The sequence below is a fragment of the Lasioglossum baleicum genome, unplaced genomic scaffold (genome assembly GCF_051020765.1).
Source record: "Lasioglossum baleicum unplaced genomic scaffold, iyLasBale1 scaffold0308, whole genome shotgun sequence".
Lineage (NCBI taxonomy): Eukaryota > Metazoa > Arthropoda > Insecta > Hymenoptera > Halictidae > Lasioglossum > Lasioglossum baleicum.
The window spans coordinates 15,171-35,941 of NW_027469368.1; the positions used below are offsets into that span (position 1 = coordinate 15,171).

At 40.9% G+C, this 20,771-nt stretch overlaps 1 protein-coding gene across 1 annotated transcript in view; it reads right to left on the reverse strand.

Moving 5' to 3' along the window:
- Positions 1-3,741: 3,741 nt before the first annotated feature.
- LOC143220172 (uncharacterized) overlaps positions 3,742-20,771 on the reverse strand; it is a 75,094-nt gene continuing 58,064 nt past the window's right edge. The window contains exons 2-4 of the mRNA XM_076445888.1: positions 5,269-5,477; positions 4,139-4,419; positions 3,742-3,871 (exon numbers count right to left, since the gene is read on the reverse strand). Coding sequence (XP_076302003.1) covers positions 3,742-3,871; positions 4,139-4,419; positions 5,269-5,477 — 620 coding nt within the window. The remainder of the gene's footprint in view (positions 3,872-4,138; positions 4,420-5,268; positions 5,478-20,771) is intronic.

A 20,771-nucleotide genomic window follows, 5' to 3' on the forward strand; every position in this document is an offset into this window, starting at 1 on the left:
ATATGGGAGCTACCTTAGACTTGCTCGCCAAGAGAGACACGTTGGCCACACCGGATTTGGAGGTGGTCTTCAAATAAACGACTGCAGCGTATGCGTGGGACGAAGCATCGCAGAAACCGTGCAGTTCGACCGGACCTGAACTGGAGTCGAGGCCGGTCCAGCGAGGCAGCGATAATGCTTTCAGCGATTCTAATCCGGTGTAAACGGAATTCCACCGTACTCGAATTTCATTTTGTAGAGCCTCATCCCAGGAGACGCGCAGACGCCAGAGATCCTGGAGGAGGATTTTGGCTGTGATTGTAACGGGGGTCACCCAGCCCAACGGATCATAAATTTTCGAAATCGCCGATAAAATCGCTCGCTTTGTTTCGGGAACGGTCGTCGGGATATTTAATTGAATTTGGAACGCGTCGTCCAACGGGTTCCACCCGATCCCGAGCAAGCCATGCTGCAACGGACGATCCTGCGGACGGTTGAGAATTTTCGAAAGATCGGGAAAGCCAACCTCACAATCAGCAAAGTTCAAGCGCGACTCTCTTCTCTCGAAAACGCTTGGACTGCGTTCAGTGATGGCCACGTGCAGCTGCTCACCAATGTACCTGAGGAAGACCACCCGACTGTATCTTATTTCGCGGACGACCACTTCCAGACAACTGAGGATACTTACATCAGCTCCAGGGATGTTCTACTGGACGCCCTCGATAACCTGGGGTCACACGTGAGTCCAACATTGCATTCTCCGGACAACTCCTCCACGAGTCTACTCAAGCCTTCCGTCGCGCTTGCGCATCTTCCTCGCGTACCGTTAGCTCCGTTTAGCGGCGACCCAAACGAATGGGAGTCATTTCGAGATCGGTTCAAGTCGCTTATCATGTCAAATCGCGAATTAACGGATTTCATGCGCATGCATTATTTAGTGTCGTCGCTTACAGGGCCCGCGCTCGAAGCCCTCGGAAACATTCCGATAACCGCCGACAACTTTTCGACAGCGTGGCGCACTCTGACTACGCGATTCGAGAGCAAACGTCGACTGATTAAAATGCATTTGTCGAATCTGATCGATTTACCAGCGGTTGAGCGCGAATCTGCAGTCGATCTGCACTCTTTGATTGATCGAGCGAACGTAGCGAACACATCACTGTCGAAACTGGATCGCTCTCCAGAAGAATTGTGGACGGATATGTTAGTTCTTTTAGTATCGCGAAAACTTGATCCCGTTACGGCGAAAGCATGGTGCATCGCTTCATCTCAGTCCGACACGCCAAAATCATTTACCGAATTAACGACTTTCCTATTCGCTCGTGCGCGTGCGCTCGATGAAATGTCCGTCGAACCCTGCGATTCTGTGACGTCGAAGACGACGTCATGCCCTCGCGTACACGCCGTCACGACCTCGCAATCGTCCGAGCGTCCGAGCGCTTCCTCAGAATTGCGGCGGAGATCAGATAATACGGGAAAGACGAATACTCCGTTTTCGCAATCGTCTTGCCCACTCTGTCATTCACGACACTTTCTGAGTTCATGTCCGCAATACCTAGCCGAATCTCCGGAAAAGCGACGCGAAATTGTAAACCGGCTCTCGCGATGTTATAATTGCCTAAGCGAACGACACGCGGTGTCCGATTGTTCGAGCAAATTCAAATGTCGCGTTTGTCAACAAACTCACCATTCCTCTCTTCACGACGCGTCGACAAGTCGCGCGAACCTAGTCGATCCGTCCGCGCCCCGCTCTTCACCTCCATTACCGGGCTGCTCTACCGTTGTATCGTTGTCTGCGATGACTCCCCGTCGTCCCCCCTCACTCGTACTCTTGGCGACAGCGAGGCTCAAGATACGTGCTTCGTCAGGCCGTACCACGATAGTAAGAGCTCTCCTTGATCAGGGCTCCGAAGTCACACTTGTCACGGAAAATTTAGCTCAATTGCTTCGTGCAAAAAAGACCCGTAGAAATGTTACGATTTCCGCGGTCGGCGGAGCCCACGTGGAAACTGTGCGATCGTCTGTCGAAATTCACGTGAGTCCAGTCCACTCGACTACTCCGTCGCTGGTCACAACTGCGTTGGTTATGCCAACGTTAACAGCTTATAACGCACAATGCACTGCAGATCCGTCTTCATTCCAACATTTGAGAGATCTTCAGTGGGCAGACCCGGTGCCCACAAATTCCGAGTCCATTCAAATGATCCTCGGAGCAGATCTATATGGCGATGTAATCCTAGACGGGATTCGTAAAGGACGTCAGGGACAACCGATAGCCCAGAATTCAATTTTCGGGTGGGTTATCTCGGGGCCCATTCCATCTTCTTCCGTCGATCGCGACGGTTCCTCCACCACGAACTCTTCCTTTTCGTGTGTAGAAGTTTCATCGTGCAAGAAGAATCGGTCCTCTTCGATCGCATTCTCGCACCACTGCTCTTCCTCTTTGGAGTCGGAGCTGCGTCGGTTCTGGGAGGTGGAAGAACTCCCTCGGTGCTCTCCGCTGTCTTCAACAGAACGACAATGCGAAGAACATTTTATGACCACTCACTCGCGCAATCCAGACGGACGGTTCGTAGTTCGTCTCCCGTTCACTCGCGATCCTCCGCTTGAAATAGGTCACTCTCGGCACTCGGCAGGACGCATACTATTCGCATTGACCAACAAATTCCGCAAAGATACCGAACTCGAACGAGAATACTGCGATTTTATGCGCGAATACGAAGCCCTCGGCCACATGCGACGCGTGACCGCGGAACTCCCCCCGGCCACACAGGCTGTCTACATTCCCCACCATCCTGTATTTCGGCCCGGGAGCGCAACGTCACATTTGCGCGTAGTCTTTAATGCATCAAGCTTGACCTCTAACGGTCACTCGCTCAATGACCTGCTCCTAGCAGGCCCAAAATTACAGACAGACCTGCCGTCTGTAATTCTGAAATGGCGTCATCATCGGTACGTTTACAGTGCTGACGTCGCAAAAATGTATCGACAGATTTTGGTCGATCCTCGCGACGTCAATTTTCAACGCATTCTTTGGCTAGATACCATTACAAAATCCCCTATCGACCACGTCCTGCTCACGGTCACATACGGCATGACGTGCGCTCCGTTCATTGCGCTTCGAGTCATTCAGCGCCTCCGTGAACTTGAGGGGGCAAATTTCCCTCTTGCGGTGCCCATTCTACGCGATCAGATTTACGTCGACGATGTCCTCTTTGGTGGCGATTCTGTCGAACTTGTCCGCGCGCGCCGCGATCAAGTCGTAGGGCTACTTCGCCGCGGTAAGTTCGAGCTTCGAAAGTGGTCGAGTAACTGCACGGAACTTCTTAGCGACATAGATCCGTCCGACCATGGATTGGCCTGCACCAGGTCATTGGCTGTCGATGACCACGTCAAGGTGCTCGGGATCGGGTGGAACCCGTTGGACGACGCGTTCCAAATTCAATTAAATATCCCGACGACCGTTCCCGAAACAAAGCGAGCGATTTTATCGGCGATTTCGAAAATTTATGATCCGTTGGGCTGGGTGACCCCCGTTACAATCACAGCCAAAATCCTCCTCCAGGATCTCTGGCGTCTGCGCGTCTCCTGGGATGAGGCTCTACAAAATGAAATTCGAGTACGGTGGAATTCCGTTTACACCGGATTAGAATCGCTGAAAGCATTATCGCTGCCTCGCTGGACCGGCCTCGACTCCAGTTCAGGTCCGGTCGAACTGCACGGTTTCTGCGATGCTTCGTCCCACGCATACGCTGCAGTCGTTTATTTGAAGACCACCTCCAAATCCGGTGTGGTCAACGTGTCTCTCTTGGCGAGCAAGTCTAAGGTAGCTCCCATATCCCCCCTAACGATACCGCGCTTAGAATTGTCCGCTGCTCTGCTCCTCGCGCGCCTTCTCGAATTCGTTCGGAATTCCCTAAACGGTCGCCCTCACTCATGTTTTTGCTGGGGTGACTCCACTATCGTGCTTGCATGGCTGCGCGACAGTCCGTCACGTTGGAAAACGTTCGTGGCCCACCGTGTGCACGAAATTCAAATTCGCGCTCCCGACGTCGTTTGGCGCTACGTGCCCTCGGAAGACAATCCGGCCGATTGTGCGTCACGCGGCATACTAGGAGGCGAGCTCGCAGCGCATTCTCTGTGGTGGTCAGGACCTTACTGGCTAGGCTCATCCGAGGAACAATGGCCTTCCGAACCCACGTCAGTTACGCCGATCGACTTGGTCTGTAGGGAGGAAAAGGCTGCGGTGTCCGTGGCTACAGTCACTTCCGAACCTTGGGACTTGTCGTCCAGATATTCGTCGTGGCCGAAACTTCTTCGCGTTACGGGATATCTATTTAAATTCTTGCGCGCTTGTCGCCCACGCCGCTCGCGTTCTCTCGCTCCCTCGACGCCAGGCCGAACTCTGTCGGCCGAGAACTGTGCCGCCGCGCGAATCTTCTGGATCAATTGCATTCAACGCGATTGTTTCCCTTCCGAAGTCGATGCGCTCCGTCAGCGCCGCAGTCTCTCCCCAAAAAGTTCGCTGTTAGCTCTCGATCCGTTCGTCGATGACGACGGAATTCTTCGAGTCGGTGGACGTCTACGACACGCTCCGGTGGCATTCAGTGTCAAACACCCAATCATACTCGCGTCACACCCATTGGTCAAGCAAATCATCGAGCATGCTCATCTACGCGCCCTGCACGCAGGCCTTCAATTGACCCTACATACGCTGCGGCAAACCTTCTGGATACTCCGTGCTCGCAGTTTGGTCAAGAGCACAATTCATGCTTGCGTAGTGTGTGTTCGCGAACGGGCCGCTGTCCCAGCTCAGTTGATGGGCCAACTTCCGACTCCACGCGTCTCCCCTTCGTCCAGATGTTTTTCTCACTGTGGAGTGGATTATGCTGGTCCGTTTCAAATCCGCGCGTCGTCCGGGCGCGGTATTACGTCGCGCAAAGCGTATGTGTCTCTGTTCGTTTGCCTAGCCACGAAGGCAATTCACCTCGAACTAGTATCCGACTATTCCACCCCAGCTTTCATTCGCGCATTTGATCGATTTTGTTCTCGACGTGGAATACCTTGCGCCATGTATTCCGATAACGGGACCACCTTCGTCGGCGCGGACCGTGAATTATGTCGAATGTACCGAGCGACCCTACGGAATCCGGACTTTCTAAATAAAACCGCCAGCGACTGTATCGTTTGGCATTTTATTCCCCCCTCCGCACCGCATTTCGGAGGTTTGTGGGAGGCCGGAGTGAAGAGCCTCAAACACCATCTGAGGCGGGTTGTCGGTGCTCGAACCTTTACGTTCGAGGAGTTTAGCACTTTGCTATGCTCCATTGAATGCTGCCTAAATTCGCGACCTCTAGCTCCATTGCGAGACTCCGTGGACGATTTTGATGTCCTCACGCCTGGACACTTCATAATAGGCTCCCCGCTCACGGCACCCCCACAACCGTCCGTCCTCGAACTGTCCGAGAATCGCCTCACGCGTTGGCAGCTCGTCAGATCTGTGACGGAACATTTCTGGAAGCGCTGGGTGAACGACTATTTAAACACCCTCCAGCAGCGAAGCAAGTGGCGACGGGAGCAGCCATCAATCGAACCCGGTCAGCTCGTCTTAATCCGGAACTCCGCGCTTCCCCCGTGCAAATGGGAACTCGGTCGCGTGAAAACCGTGCATCCAGGGGCAGACGGTCGGGTTCACGTGGTCACCGTCAAGACCTCTTCAACCGAACTGACCCGTCCGATTGTGAAGCTGTGCCCGCTGCCAATTGTTTCCGCTTCTACCTAACTTTGTACAGTCACTCCTGTAGATAAAATTGTATTATCTCGACTCGTTAGTTGAGTTCTGCGTTAGCTTTGAGTTCGCGTGCGCCGAAAATGAAACTTGCGTGGCTGCGCGACGCCACCACTAAAAACCAAACGATAATGATTCCTCTGTAACGACTGTATACGTTCTCGAGACACTATAGACGATTACGCATTAATTAGGAGCACGAACTACTATAAGCTAGTTTGTATACCGCTCTAGCTGAATGCGAACACTCTTTGTTAACCGAACGCGGTCTTGGAAAAGGCGTTAGACGGGGAATAGATGTTCGACAGCGAACCTTCGGTTCCAGAGAAGAGTGCTATTCATGTTTGCGTCGTGAGTGTTCGTTTTGCGTCAAACAACAAAATTCTGTATGCGATGCGGCGGCGTTAACTCGTCGCTCTCTTTGAAAGCAACGTTTCAAGGCGGGCGGTATGTTCGCGATCGCGTGAACGTTCGAGGTTGTATCCTCGTCACGCGCCGCTCTCTCTCTTCGTCGTGACGTCAGCCGCCGACCGCTCTCATAGCGAACCGTGGTAAGAATCCGCGTTACCCCGTTTCCCCCTTTAGGGTCTATCGATCGTGTCCCAATCACCGATCGCCAATTATCGGATGATCCTTAAGGACCAATCCGCGATCCCGATGACGTGAATCCAGCTCGGTTTACGAAGTCTCCGCGAGTCTTGTCGGCTCTTTACGCTTATTACGCTTGTACAAGGAACACAATCAGAATACAGTCCACTTCTACTCATTGTTATCGTTCTTTATTTCTAAAGTTTAACTTCGCGCACAGCGCTGTGCGATTCCGGCGCCTCCTCCATCACGTATCGTTCGGTCGTCGATCGTTTCCGATACATTTTATCACGCGATCGCGAACAGTAGTAAAATCTAGTTAGGCAATATTATCTAAAAAAGCAAATACAAGTAGGCTACCAAAAATTAGATGTAAAGTAAAGCAGAAATGCGACTGATCTAGATCAATAGCTATTTTCGAAGAAAAAAATTAAAACCAATTTTAGTAAAATCCAATTAGGCAAAGTTGGTTACATTGTGATCACAAATAAGTAACCAAAAATTAGAAAGGCAAAAGTTTAAAAACAAATTAGGACCTCGAGTTTGATCTATTTTGAACATAAAATTTAAAATCAATTTTAGTAAAATCTAGATAGACAATAGTGTTTAAAATGCAAATACAAGTAGCCGACCAAAAATTAGCTAAGTGAAAAGTTGAAAAATAAAACAGAAATTCGACTGATCTATTTTGAAGAGAAAGTTCGAAATCAATTCTAGTAAAATCCGATTAGACAAAGTTATTTGCACTGTGTTACGAGCCAGGCCCGCGAGCAGCACGAGTGGCCGGCGAAGGGTTATTACCCTAGGAATATGATATAAATTTGTTAGTTAAGGAACGCGGACGAACCCAATGCGAAATTGAGGAGCCGCTAGGATTATTGACAGCGAGGACGAACCTGACGCGAAGTCAGGGAGCCTCTAGGAATGGAGTCAAACGCAGACGAACCCGATGCAAAACCGGGGAGCTGCTAGGAGGTTGTATAATAGCACAGACGAACCTGATGCGAAATCAGGGAGCTGTTAGGATGAGGACGAACCCAATGCAAAACTGGGGAGCCGCTAGGTTGGATAAATCTCTGTTCGGACAATTGGAATGTCGCGAAAGAGCCTGATGGTTAATCAGGGAATTGCTAGGATAATTAGTAAGCCTCGTAACTAGTATAATTTAATTGATACAATCCGAGCGGTAAGATTGTATCATGTGGGGACGTTCAATCACTTGGTTAGGATATTGGACGATAATTATGGGTTTAATGAATTTGAGTTAATTATCAAAGAAGACAAATATATTCTTACTATAGAGTTTCGTCCTACAAGTGTACTTGTGTCGCGAATGAACTGAATTTAGAATAGGAAAGAAATTGAAAGGTGATATTACCTAAGCTAAGACGCACGGTGTTGACGCACCGGCAATGCGGGGGACTCGGAGCAACCTTGTCACTGCCTAACAGATTTTAGACCGAACTCGCGGAATCTGTACGGTTAAACTTTGATTCAAAAGGAACGAACGTCCGATCTCACAGGTTGTTGACTTCCGAGATGCAGCACGACGCGACACTATTCGTGATTACGACAGTACTAGCCCACGAGAGCAGAAATGTAAGGGCTTATATAGCCCTGCAATGACGGATGGTACTTGTCAGTACCCTTCAAGTGAACATTCGTATTTTGTCAACGACCAGTTGGTCGTGCGTACGTTTGGGCCCTAAACTAACCTAAACAATTATGTAGATTTATCTAGGGTAGCTCTGTTCGTTTATCTAGGACGGTTTCTGCCAGAGATGATATTGAACACCTGTTCGTCATCCGTAACAACTGTGATAGCAAATAAGTAATCAAAAATGAGACAGGTAAAAAGCTTGAATATAGGGTAGGAATTCGACTTTGCTCTATCTTGAAAATAAAATTTAAAATGAATTTTAGTAAAATCTAGTTAGACAATAGGATTTAAAATGCAACTACAAGTAAGCTACCGAAAATTAGCTAGGTGAGAAGTTGTAAAAGAAAACAGTAAGTCAACGGATCTATTTTGAAGAGAAATTTTATAATCGATTTTAGAAAAATCTGATTAGACAAAGTAATTTACACTGTGATCACAAGTAAGTAATCAAAAATTAGAAACGCAAAAGTTAAAAACAAATTGGGATTTCGACTGTAATTTATTTTGAAAATAAAATTGAGAATCAATTTTTAGTAAAATCTAGATACACAATAGTGCCTAAAATGCAAATACAAGTAGGCTACCAAAAATTAGCTAGGTGAGAAGTTGTAAAATACAACAGTAAGTCGACTGATCTATTTTGAAGAGAAAGTTTAAAATCAATTTTAGTAAAATCTGATTAGACAAAGTAATTTACACTGTGATCACAAGTAAGTAACCAAAAATTAGAAACGCAAAAGTTAAAAACAAATTGGGATTTCGACTGTAATTTATTTTGAAAATAAAATTGAGAATCAATTTTTAGTAAAATCTAGATACACAATAGTGTCTAAAATGCAAATACAAGTAGGCTACCAAAAATTAGCTAGGTGAGAAGTTGTAAAATACAAAAGTAAGTCGACTGATCTATTTTGAAGAGAAAGTTTAAAATCAATTTTAGTAAAATCTGATTAGACAAAGTTATTTACACTGTGATCACAAGTAAGTAACCAAAAATTAGAAATGCAAAAGTTAAAAACAAATTGGGATTTCGACCGTAATTTATTTTGGAAATAAAATTCAAAATTAATTATAATAAAATGTAGTTAGGCAATACTATTTAAAAGCAAATACAAGTAGGTTACCAAATAAAAAAAAAAATTATTAGAAAATTGTAAAATAAAGCAGAATTGCGACTGAATAAAATTCAAAATCAATTTTAGTAAAACCTAATTAGGCAAAGATATCTACGCTGTGATCACAAGAAAGTAACCAAATGTAGACAGGTAAAAGTCTAAAATAAAGTAGGAATTCGACTGGGATCTCTCTACTTTGAAAATAAAATCTAAAATAAATTCACTAAAATCCAGTTAGACAATATTATTTACAATGCTGTCACAAGCAAGTAACCAAAAAGTAGACAGGTAAAAGCTTAAATATAGAGTAGGAATCCGACTTTGATCTATTTTGAAAATAAAATTTAAAATCAATGGTAGTAAAATCTAGTTAGGCAATATTATCTAAAAAAGCAAATACAAGTAGGCTACCAAAAATTAGATGTAAAGTAAAGCAGAAATGCGACTGATCTAGATCAATAGCTATTTTCGAAGAAAAAAATTAAAACCAATTTTAGTAAAATCCAATTAGGCAAAGTTGGTTACATTGTGATCACAAATAAGTAACCAAAAATTAGAAAGGCAAAAGTTTAAAAACAAATGAGGACCTCGAGTTTGATCTATTTTGAACATAAAATTTAAAATCAATTTTAGTAAAATCTAGATAGACAATAGTGTTTAAAATGCAAATACAAGTAGCCGACCAAAAATTAGCTAAGTGCAAAGTTGAAAAATAAAACAGAAATTCGACTGATCTATTTTGAAGAGAAAGCTCAGAATCACTTCTAGTAAAATCCGATTAGACAAAGTTATTTGCACTGTGTTACGAGCCAGGCCCGCGAGCAGCACGAGTGGGCGGCGAAGGGTTATTACCCTAGGAATATGATATAAATTTGTTAGTTAAGGAACGCGGACGAACCCAATGCGAAATTGAGGAGCCGCTAGGATTATTGACAGCGAGGACGAACCTGACGCGAAGTCAGGGAGCCTCTAGGAATGGAGTCAAACGCAGACGAACCCGATGCAAAACCGGGGAGCTGCTAGGAGGTTGTATAATAGCACAGACGAACCTGATGCGAAATCAGGGAGCTGTTAGGATGAGGACGAACCCAATGCAAAACTGGGGAGCCGCTAGGTTGGATAAATCTCTGTTCGGACAATTGGAATGTCGCTAAAGAGCCTGATGGTTAATCAGGGAATTGCTAGGATAATTAGTAAGCCTCGTAACTAGTATAATTTAATTGATACAATCCGAGCGGTAAGATTGTATCATGTGGGGACGTTCAATCACTTGGTTAGGATATTGGACGATAATTATGGGTTTAATGAATTTGAGTTAATTATCAAAGAAGACAAATATATTCTTACTATAGAGTTTCGTTCTACAAGTGTACTTGTGTCGCGAATGAACTGAATTTAGAATAGGAAAGAAATTGAAAGGTGATATTACCTAAGCTAAGACGCACGGTGTTGACGCACCGGCAATGCGGGGGACTCGGAGCAACCTTGTCACTGCCTAACAGATTTTAGACCGAACTCGCGGAATCTGTACGGTTAAACTTTGATTCAAAAGGAACGAACGTCCGTTCTCACAGGTAGTTGACTTCCGAGATGCAGCACGACGCGACACTATTCGTGATTACGACAGTACTAGCCCACGAGAGTAGAAATGTAAGGGCTTATATAGCCCTGCAATGACGGATGGTACTTGTCAGTACCCTTCAAGCGAACATTCGTATTTTGTCAACGACCAGTTGGTCGAGCGTACGTTTGGGCCCTAAACTAACCTAAACAATTATGTTGATTTATCTAGGGTAGCTCTGTTCGTTTATCTAGGACGGTTTCTGCCAGAGATGATATTGAACACCTGTTCGTCATCCGTAACAACTGTGATAGCAAATAAGTAATCAAAAATTAGACAGGTAAAAAGCTTGAATATAGGGTAGGAATTCGACTTTGCTCTATCTTGAAAATAAAATTTAAAATGAATTTTAGTAAAATCTAGTTAGACAATAGGATTTAAAATGCAACTACAAGTAGGCTACCGAAAATTAGCTAGGTGAGAAGTTGTAAAATACAACAGTAAGTCGACTGATCTATTTTGAAGAGAAAGTTTAAAATCAATTTTAGTAAAATCTTATTAGACAAAGTTATTTACATTGCGACTGCAAGTAGGTAACCAAAAATTGGACAGGTAAAAGCTTAAATATAGAGTAGGAATTCGGCTTTGATCTATTTTGGAAATAAAATTCAAAATTAATTATAATAAAATGTAGTTAGGCAATACTATTTAAAAGCAAATACAAGTAGGCCACCAAATAAAAAAAAAATTATTAGAAAATTGTAAAATAATGCAGAATTGCGACTGAATAAAATTCAAAATCAATTTTAGTAAAACCTAATTAGGCAAAGATATCTACGCTGTGATCACAAGAAAGTAACCAAAAAGTAGACAGGTAAAAGTCTAAAATAAAGTAGGAATTCGACTGGGATCTCTCTACTTTGAAAATAAAATCTAAAATAAATTCACTAAAATCCAGTTAGACAATATTATTTACAATGCTGTCACAAGCAAGTAACCAAAAAGTAGACAGGTAAAAGCTTAAATATAGAGTAGGAATCCGACTTTGATCTATTTTGAAAATAAAATTTAAAATCAATGGTAGTAAAATCTAGTTAGGCAATATTATCTAAAAAAGCAAATACAAGTAGGCTACCAAAAATTAGATGTAAAGTAAAGCAGAAATGCGACTGATCTAGATCAATAGCTATTTTCAAAGAAAAAAATTAAAACCAATTTTAGTAAAATCCAATTAGGCAAAGTTGGTTACATTGTGATCACAAATAAGTAACCAAAAATTAGAAAGGCAAAAGTTTAAAAACAAATTAGGACCTCGTGTTTGATCTATTTTGAACATAAAATTTAAAATCAATTTTAGTAAAATCTAGATAGACAATATTGTTTAAAATGCAAATACAAGTAGCCGACCAAAAATTAGCTAAGTGAAAAGTTGAAAAATAAAACAGAAATTCGACTGATCTATTTTGAAGAGAAAGTTCAAAATCAATTCTAGTAAAATCCGATTAGACAAAGTTATTTGCACTGTGTTACGAGCCAGGGCCGCGAGCAGCACGAGTGGCCGGCGAAGGGTTATTACCCTAGGAATATGATATAAATTTGTTAGTTAAGGAACGCGGACGAACCCAATGCGAAATTGAGGAGCCGCTAGGATTATTGACAGCGAGGACGAACCTGACGCGAAGTCAGGGAGCCTCTAGGAATGGAGTCAAACGCAGACGAACCCGATGCAAAACCGGGGAGCTGCTAGGAGGTTGTATAATAGCACAGACGAACCTGATGCGAAATCAGGGAGCTGTTAGGATGAGGACGAACCCAATGCAAAACTGGGGAGCCGCTAGGTTGGATAAATCTCTGTTCGGACAATTGGAATGTCGCGAAAGAGCCTGATGGTTAATCAGGGAATTGCTAGGATAATTAGTAAGCCTCGTAACTAGTATAATTTAATTGATACAATCCGAGCGGTAAGATTGTATCATGTGGGGACGTTCAATCACTTGGTTAGGATATTGGACGATAATTATGGGTTTAATGAATTTGAGTTAATTATCAAAGAAGACAAATATATTCTTACTATAGAGTTTCGTTCTACAAGTGTACTTGTGTCGCGAATGAACTGAATTTAGAATAGGAAAGAAATTGAAAGGTGATATTACCTAAGCTAAGACGCACGGTGTTGACGCACCGGCAATGCGGGGGACTCGGAGCAACCTTGTCACTGCCTAACAGATTTTAGACCGAACTCGCGGAATCTGTACGGTTAAACTTTGATTCAAAAGGAACGAACGTCCGATCTCACAGGTAGTTGACTTCCGAGATGCAGCACGACGCGACACTATTCGTGATTACGACAGTACTAGCCCACGAGAGTAGAAATGTAAGGGCTTATATAGCCCTGCAATGACGGATGGTACTTGTCAGTACCCTTCAAGCGAACATTCGTATTTTGTCAACGACCAGTTGGTCGAGCGTACGTTTGGGCCCTAAACTAACCTAAACAATTATGTTGATTTATCTAGGGTAGCTCTGTTCGTTTATCTAGGACGGTTTCTGCCAGAGATGATATTGAACACCTGTTCGTCATCCGTAACAACTGTGATAGCAAATAAGTAATCAAAAATTAGACAGGTAAAAAGCTTGAATATAGGGTAGGAATTCGACTTTGCTCTATCTTGAAAATAAAATTTAAAATGAATTTTAGTAAAATCTAGTTAGACAATAGGATTTAAAATGCAACTACAAGTAGGCTACCGAAAATTAGCTAGGTGAGAAGTTGTAAAATACAACAGTAAGTAGACTGATCTATTTTGAAGAGAAAGTTTAAAATCAATTTTAGTAAAATCTTATTAGACAAAGTTATTTACATTGCGACTGCAAGTAGGTAACCAAAAATTGGACAGGTAAAAGCTTAAATATAGAGTAGGAATTCGGCTTTGATCTATTTTGGAAATAAAATTCAAAATTAATTATAATAAAATGTAGTTAGGCAATACTATTTAAAAGCAAATACAAGTAGGCCACCAAATAAAAAAAAAATTATTAGAAAATTGTAAAATAAAGCAGAATTGCGACTGAATAAAATTCAAAATCAATTTTAGTAAAACCTAATTAGGCAAAGATATCTACGCTGTGATCACAAGAAAGTAACCAAAAAGTAGACAGGTAAAAGTCTAAAATAAAGTAGGAATTCGACTGGGATCTCTCTACTTTGAAAATAAAATCTAAAATAAATTCACTAAAATCCAGTTAGACAATATTATTTACAATGCTGTCACAAGCAAGTAACCAAAAAGTAGACAGGTAAAAGCTTAAATATAGAGTAGGAATCCGACTTTGATCTATTTTGAAAATAAAATTTAAAATCAATGGTAGTAAAATCTAGTTAGGCAATATTATCTAAAAAAGCAAATACAAGTAGGCTACCAAAAATTAGATGTAAAGTAAAGCAGAAATGCGACTGATCTAGATCAATAGCTATTTTCAAAGAAAAAAATTAAAACCAATTTTAGTAAAATCCAATTAGGCAAAGTTGGTTACATTGTGATCACAAATAAGTAACCAAAAATTAGAAAGGCAAAAGTTTAAAAACAAATTAGGACCTCGTGTTTGATCTATTTTGAACATAAAATTTAAAATCAATTTTAGTAAAATCTAGATAGACAATATTGTTTAAAATGCAAATACAAGTAGCCGACCAAAAATTAGCTAAGTGAAAAGTTGAAAAATAAAACAGAAATTCGACTGATCTATTTTGAAGAGAAAGTTCAAAATCAATTCTAGTAAAATCCGATTAGACAAAGTTATTTGCACTGTGTTACGAGCCAGGGCCGCGAGCAGCACGAGTGGCCGGCGAAGGGTTATTACCCTAGGAATATGATATAAATTTGTTAGTTAAGGAACGCGGACGAACCCAATGCGAAATTGAGGAGCCGCTAGGATTATTGACAGCGAGGACGAACCTGACGCGAAGTCAGGGAGCCTCTAGGAATGGAGTCAAACGCAGACGAACCCGATGCAAAACCGGGGAGCTGCTAGGAGGTTGTATAATAGCACAGACGAACCTGATGCGAAATCACGGAGCTGTTAGGATGAGGACGAACCCAATGCAAAACTGGGGAGCCGCTAGGTTGGATAAATCTCTGTTCGGAGAATTGGAATGTCGGGAAAGAGCCTGATGGTTAATCAGGGAGTTGCTAGGATAATTAGTAAGCCTCGTAACTAGTATAATTTAATTGATACAATCCGAGCGGTAAGATTGTATCATGTGGGGACGTTCAATCACTTGGTTAGGATATTGGACGATAATTATGGGTTTAATGAATTTGAGTTAATTATCAAAGAAGACAAATATATTCTTACTATAGAGTTTCGTTCTACAAGTGTACTTGTGTCGCGAATGAACTGAATTTAGAATAGGAAAGAAATTGAAAGGTGATATTACCTAAGCTAAGACGCACGGTGTTGACGCACCGGCAATGCGGGGGACTCGGAGCAACCTTGTCACTGCCTAACAGATTTTAGACCGAACTCGCGGAATCTGTACGGTTAAACTTTGATTCAAAAGGAACGAACGTCCGATCTCACAGGTAGTTGACTTCCGAGATGCAGCACGACGCGACACTATTCGTGATTACGACAGTACTAGCCCACGAGAGTAGAAATGTAAGGGCTTATATAGCCCTGCAATGACGGATGGTACTTGTCAGTACCCTTCAAGTGAACATTCGTATTTTGTCAACGACCAGTTGGTCGTGCGTACGTTTGGGCCCTAAACTAACCTAAACAATTATGTAGATTTATCTAGGGTAGCTCTGTTCGTTTATCTAGGACGGTTTCTGCCAGAGATGATATTGAACACCTGTTCGTCATCCGTAACAACTGTGATAGCAAATAAGTAATCAAAAATTAGACAGGTAAAAAGCTTGAATATAGGGTAGGAATTCGACTTTGCTCTATCTTGAAAATAAAATTTAAAATGAATTTTAGTAAAATCTAGTTAGACAATAGGATTTAAAATGCAACTACAAGTAGGCTACCGAAAATTAGCTAGGTGAGAAGTTGTAAAAGAAAAAGGTAAGTCAACGGATCTATTTTCAAGAGAAATTTTAAAATCGATTTTAGAAAAATCTGATTAGACAAAGTAATTTACACTGTGATCACAAGTAAGTAACCAAAAATTAGAAACGCAAAAGTTAAAAACAAATTGGGATTTCGACTGTAATTTATTTTGAAAATAAAATTGAGAATCAATTTTTAGTAAAATCTAGATACACAATAGTGCCTAAAATGCAAATACAAGTAGGCTACCATAAATTAGCTAGGTGAGATGTTGTAAAATACAACAGTAAGTCGACTGATCTATTTTGAAGAGAAAGTTTAAAATCAATTTTAGTAAAATCTTATTAGACAAAGTTATTTACATTGCGACTGCAAGTAGGTAACCAAAAATTGGACAGGTAAAAGCTTAAATACAGAGTAGGAATTCGGCTTTGATCTATTTTGGAAATAAAATTCAAAATTAATTATAATAAAATGTAGTTAGGCAATACTATTTAAAAGCAAATACAAGTAGGCTACCAAATAAAAAAAAAATTATTAGAAAATTGTAAAATAAAGCAGAATTGCGACTGAATAAAATTCAAAATCAATTTTAGTAAAACCTAATTAGGCAAAGATATCTACGCTGTGATCACAAGAAAGTAACCAAAAAGTAGACAGGTAAAAGTCTAAAATAAAGTAGGAATTCGACTGGGATCTCTCTACTTTGAAAATAAAATCTAAAATAAATTCACTAAAATCCAGTTAGACAATATTATTTACAATGCTGTCACAAGCAAGTAACCAAAAAGTAGACAGGTAAAAGCTTAAATATAGAGTAGGAATCCGACTTTGATCTATTTTGAAAATAAAATTTAAAATCAATGGTAGTAAAATCTAGTTAGGCAATATTATCTAAAAAAGCAAATACAAGTAGGCTACCAAAAATTAGATGTAAAGTAAAGCAGAAATGCGACTGATCTAGATCAATAGCTATTTTCGAAGAAAAAAATTAAAACCAATTTTAGTAAAATCCAATTAGGCAAAGTTGGTTACATTGTGATCACAAATAAGTAACCAAAAATTAGAAAGGCAAAAGTTTAAAAACAAATTAGGACCTCGAGTTTGATCTATTTTGAACATAAAATTTAAAATCAATTTTAGTAAAATTTAGATAGACAATAGTGTTTAAAATGCAAATACAAGTAGCCGACCAAAAATTAGCTAAGTGAAAAGTTGAAAAATAAAACAGAAATTCGACTGATCTATTTTGAAGAGAAAGTTCAAAATCAATTCTAGTAAAATCCGATTAGACAAAGTTATTTGCACTGTGTTACGAGCCAGGCCCGCGAGCAGCACGAGTGGCCGGCGAAGGGTTATTACCCTAGGAATATGATATAAATTTGTTAGTTAAGGAACGCGGACGAACCCAATGCGAAATTGAGGAGCCGCTAGGATTATTGACAGCGAGGACGAACCTGACGCGAAGTCAGGGAGCCTCTAGGAATGGAGTCAAACGCAGACGAACCCGATGCAAAACCGGGGAGCTGCTAGGAGGTTGTATAATAGCACAGACGAACCTGATGCGAAATCAGGGAGCTGTTAGGATGAGGACGAACCCAATGCAAAACTGGGGAGCCGCTAGGTTGGATAAATCTCTGTTCGGACAATTGGAATGTCGCGAAAGAGCCTGATGGTTAATCAGGGAATTGCTAGGATAATTAGTAAGCCTCGTAACTAGTATAATTTAATTGATACAATCCGAGCGGTAAGATTGTATCATGTGGGGACGTTCAATCACTTGGTTAGGATATTGGACGATAATTATGGGTTTAATGAATTTGAGTTAATTATCAAAGAAGACAAATATATTCTTACTATAGAGTTTCGTTCTACAAGTGTACTTGTGTCGCGAATGAACTGAATTTAGAATAGGAAAGAAATTGAAAGGTGATATTACCTAAGCTAAGACGCACGGTGTTGACGCACCGGCAATGCGGGGGACTCGGAGCAACCTTGTCACTGCCTAACAGATTTTAGACCGAACTCGCGGAATCTGTACGGTTAAACTTTGATTCAAAAGGAACGAACGTCCGATCTCACAGGTAGTTGACTTCCGAGATGCAGCACGACGCGACACTATTCGTGATTACGACAGTACTAGCCCACGAGAGTAGAAATGTAAGGGCTTATATAGCCCTGCAATGACGGATGGTACTTGTCAGTACCCTTCAAGTGAACATTCGTATTTTGTCAACGACCAGTTGGTCGTGCGTACGTTTGGGCCCTAAACTAACCTAAACAATTATGTAGATTTATCTAGGGTAGCTCTGTTCGTTTATCTAGGACGGTTTCTGCCAGAGATGATATTGAACACCTGTTCGTCATCCGTAACAACTGTGATAGCAAATAAGTAATCAAAAATTAGACAGGTAAAAAGCTTGAATATAGGGTAGGAATTCGACTTTGCTCTATCTTGAAAATAAAATTTAAAATGAATTTTAGTAAAATCTAGTTAGACAATAGGATTTAAAATGCAACTACAAGTAGGCTACCGAAAATTAGCTAGGTGAGAAGTTGTAAAAGAAAAAGGTAAGTCAACGGATCTATTTTGAAGAGAAATTTTAAAATCGATTTTAGAAAAATCTGATTAGACAAAGTAATTTACACTGTGATCACAAGTAAGTAACCAAAAATTAGAAACGCAAAAGTTAAAAACAAATTGGGATTTCGACTGTAATTTATTTTGAAAATAAAATTGAGAATCAATTTTTAGTAAAATCTAGATACACAATAGTGCCTAAAATGCAAATACAAGTAGGCTACCATAAATTAGCTAGGTGAGATGTTGTAAAATACAACAGTAAGTCGACTGATCTATTTTGAAGAGAAAGTTTAAAATCAATTTTAGTAAAATCTTATTAGACAAAGTTATTTACATTGCGACTGCAAGTAGGTAACCAAAAATTGGACAGGTAAAAGCTTAAATACAGAGTAGGAATTCGGCTTTGATCTATTTTGGAAATAAAATTCAAAATTAATTATAATAAAATGTAGTTAGGCAATACTATTTAAAAGCAAATACAAGTAGGCTACCAAATAAAAAAAAAATTATTAGAAAATTGTAAAATAAAGCAGAATTGCGACTGAATAAAATTCAAAATCAATTTTAGTAAAACCTAATTAGGCAAAGATATCTACGCTGTGATCACAAGAAAGTAACCAAAAAGTAGACAGGTAAAAGTCTAAAATAAAGTAGGAATTCGACTGGGATCTCTCTACTTTGAAAATAAAATCTAAAATAAATTCACTAAAATCCAGTTAGACAATATTATTTACAATGCTGTCACAAGCAAGTAACCAAAAAGTAGACAGGTAAAAGCTTAAATATAGAGTAGGAATCCGACTTTGATCTATTTTGAAAATAAAATTTAAAATCAATGGTAGTAAAATCTAGTTAGGCAATATTATCTAAAAAAGCAAATACAAGTAGGCTACCAAAAATTAGATGTAAAGTAAAGCAGAAATGCGACTGATCTAGATCAATAGCTATTTTCGAAGAAAAAAATTAAAACCAATTTTAGTAAAATCCAATTAGGCAAAGTTGGTTACATTGTGATCACAAATAAGTAACCAAAAATTAGAAAGGCAAAAGTTTAAAAACAAATTAGGACCTCGAGTTTGATCTATTTTGAACATAAAATTTAAAATCAATTTTAGTAAAATTTAGATAGACAATAGTGTTTAAAATGCAAATACAAGTAGCCGACCAAAAATTAGCTAAGTGAAAAGTTGAAAAATAAAACAGAAATTCGACTGATCTATTTTGAAGAGAAAGTTCAAAATCAATTCTAGTAAAATCCGATTAGACAAAGTTATTTGCACTGTGTTACGAGCCAGGGCCGCGAGCAGCACGAGTGGCCGGCGAAGGGTTATTACCCTAGGAATATGATATAAATTTGTTAGTTAAGGAACGCGGACGAACCCAATGCGAAATTGAGGAGCCGCTAGGATTATTGACAGCGAGGACGAACCTGACGCGAAGTCAGGGAGCCTCTAGGAATGGAGTCAAACGCAGACGAACCCGATGCAAAACCGGGGAGCTGCTAGGAGGTTGTATAATAGCACAGACGAACCTGATGCGAAATCACGGAGCTGTTAGGATGAGGACGAACCCAATGCAAAACTGGGGAGCCGCTAGGTTGGATAAATCTCTGTTCGGACAATTGGAATGTCGGGAAAGAGCCTGATGGTTAATCAGGGAGTTGCTAGGATAATTAGTAAGCCTCGTAACTAGTATAATTTAATTGATACAATCCGAGCGGTAAGATTGTATCATGTGGGGACGTTCAATCACTTGGTTAGGATATTGGACGATAATTATGGGTTTAATGAATTTGAGTTAATTATCAAAGAAGACAAATATATTCTTACTATAGAGTTTCGTTCTACAAGTGTACTTGTGTCGCGAATGAACTGAATTTAGAATAGGAAAGAAATTGAAAGGTGATATTACCTAAGCTAAGACGCACGGTGTTGACGCACCGGCAATGCGGGGGACTCGGAGCAACCTTGTCACTGCCTAACAGATTTTAGACCGAACTCGCGGAATCTGTACGGTTAAACTTTGATTCAAAAGGAACGAACGTCCGATCTCACAGGTAGTTGACTTCCGAGATGCAGCACGACGCGACACTATTCGTGATTACGACAGTACTAGCCCACGAGAGTAGAAATGTAAGTGCTTATATAGCCCTGCAATGACGGATGGTACTTGTCAGTACCCTTCAAGTGAACATTCGTATTTTGTCAACGACCAGTTGGTCGTGCGTACGTTTGGGCCCTAAACTAACCTAAACAATTATGTAGATTTATCTAGGGTAGCTCTGTTCGTTTATCTAGGACGGTTTCTGCCAGAGATGATATTGAACACCTGTTCGTCATCCGTAACAACTGTGATAGCAAATAAGTAATCAAAAATTAGACAGGTAAAAAGCTTGAATATAGGGTAGGAATTCGACTTTGCTCTATCTTGAAAATAAAATT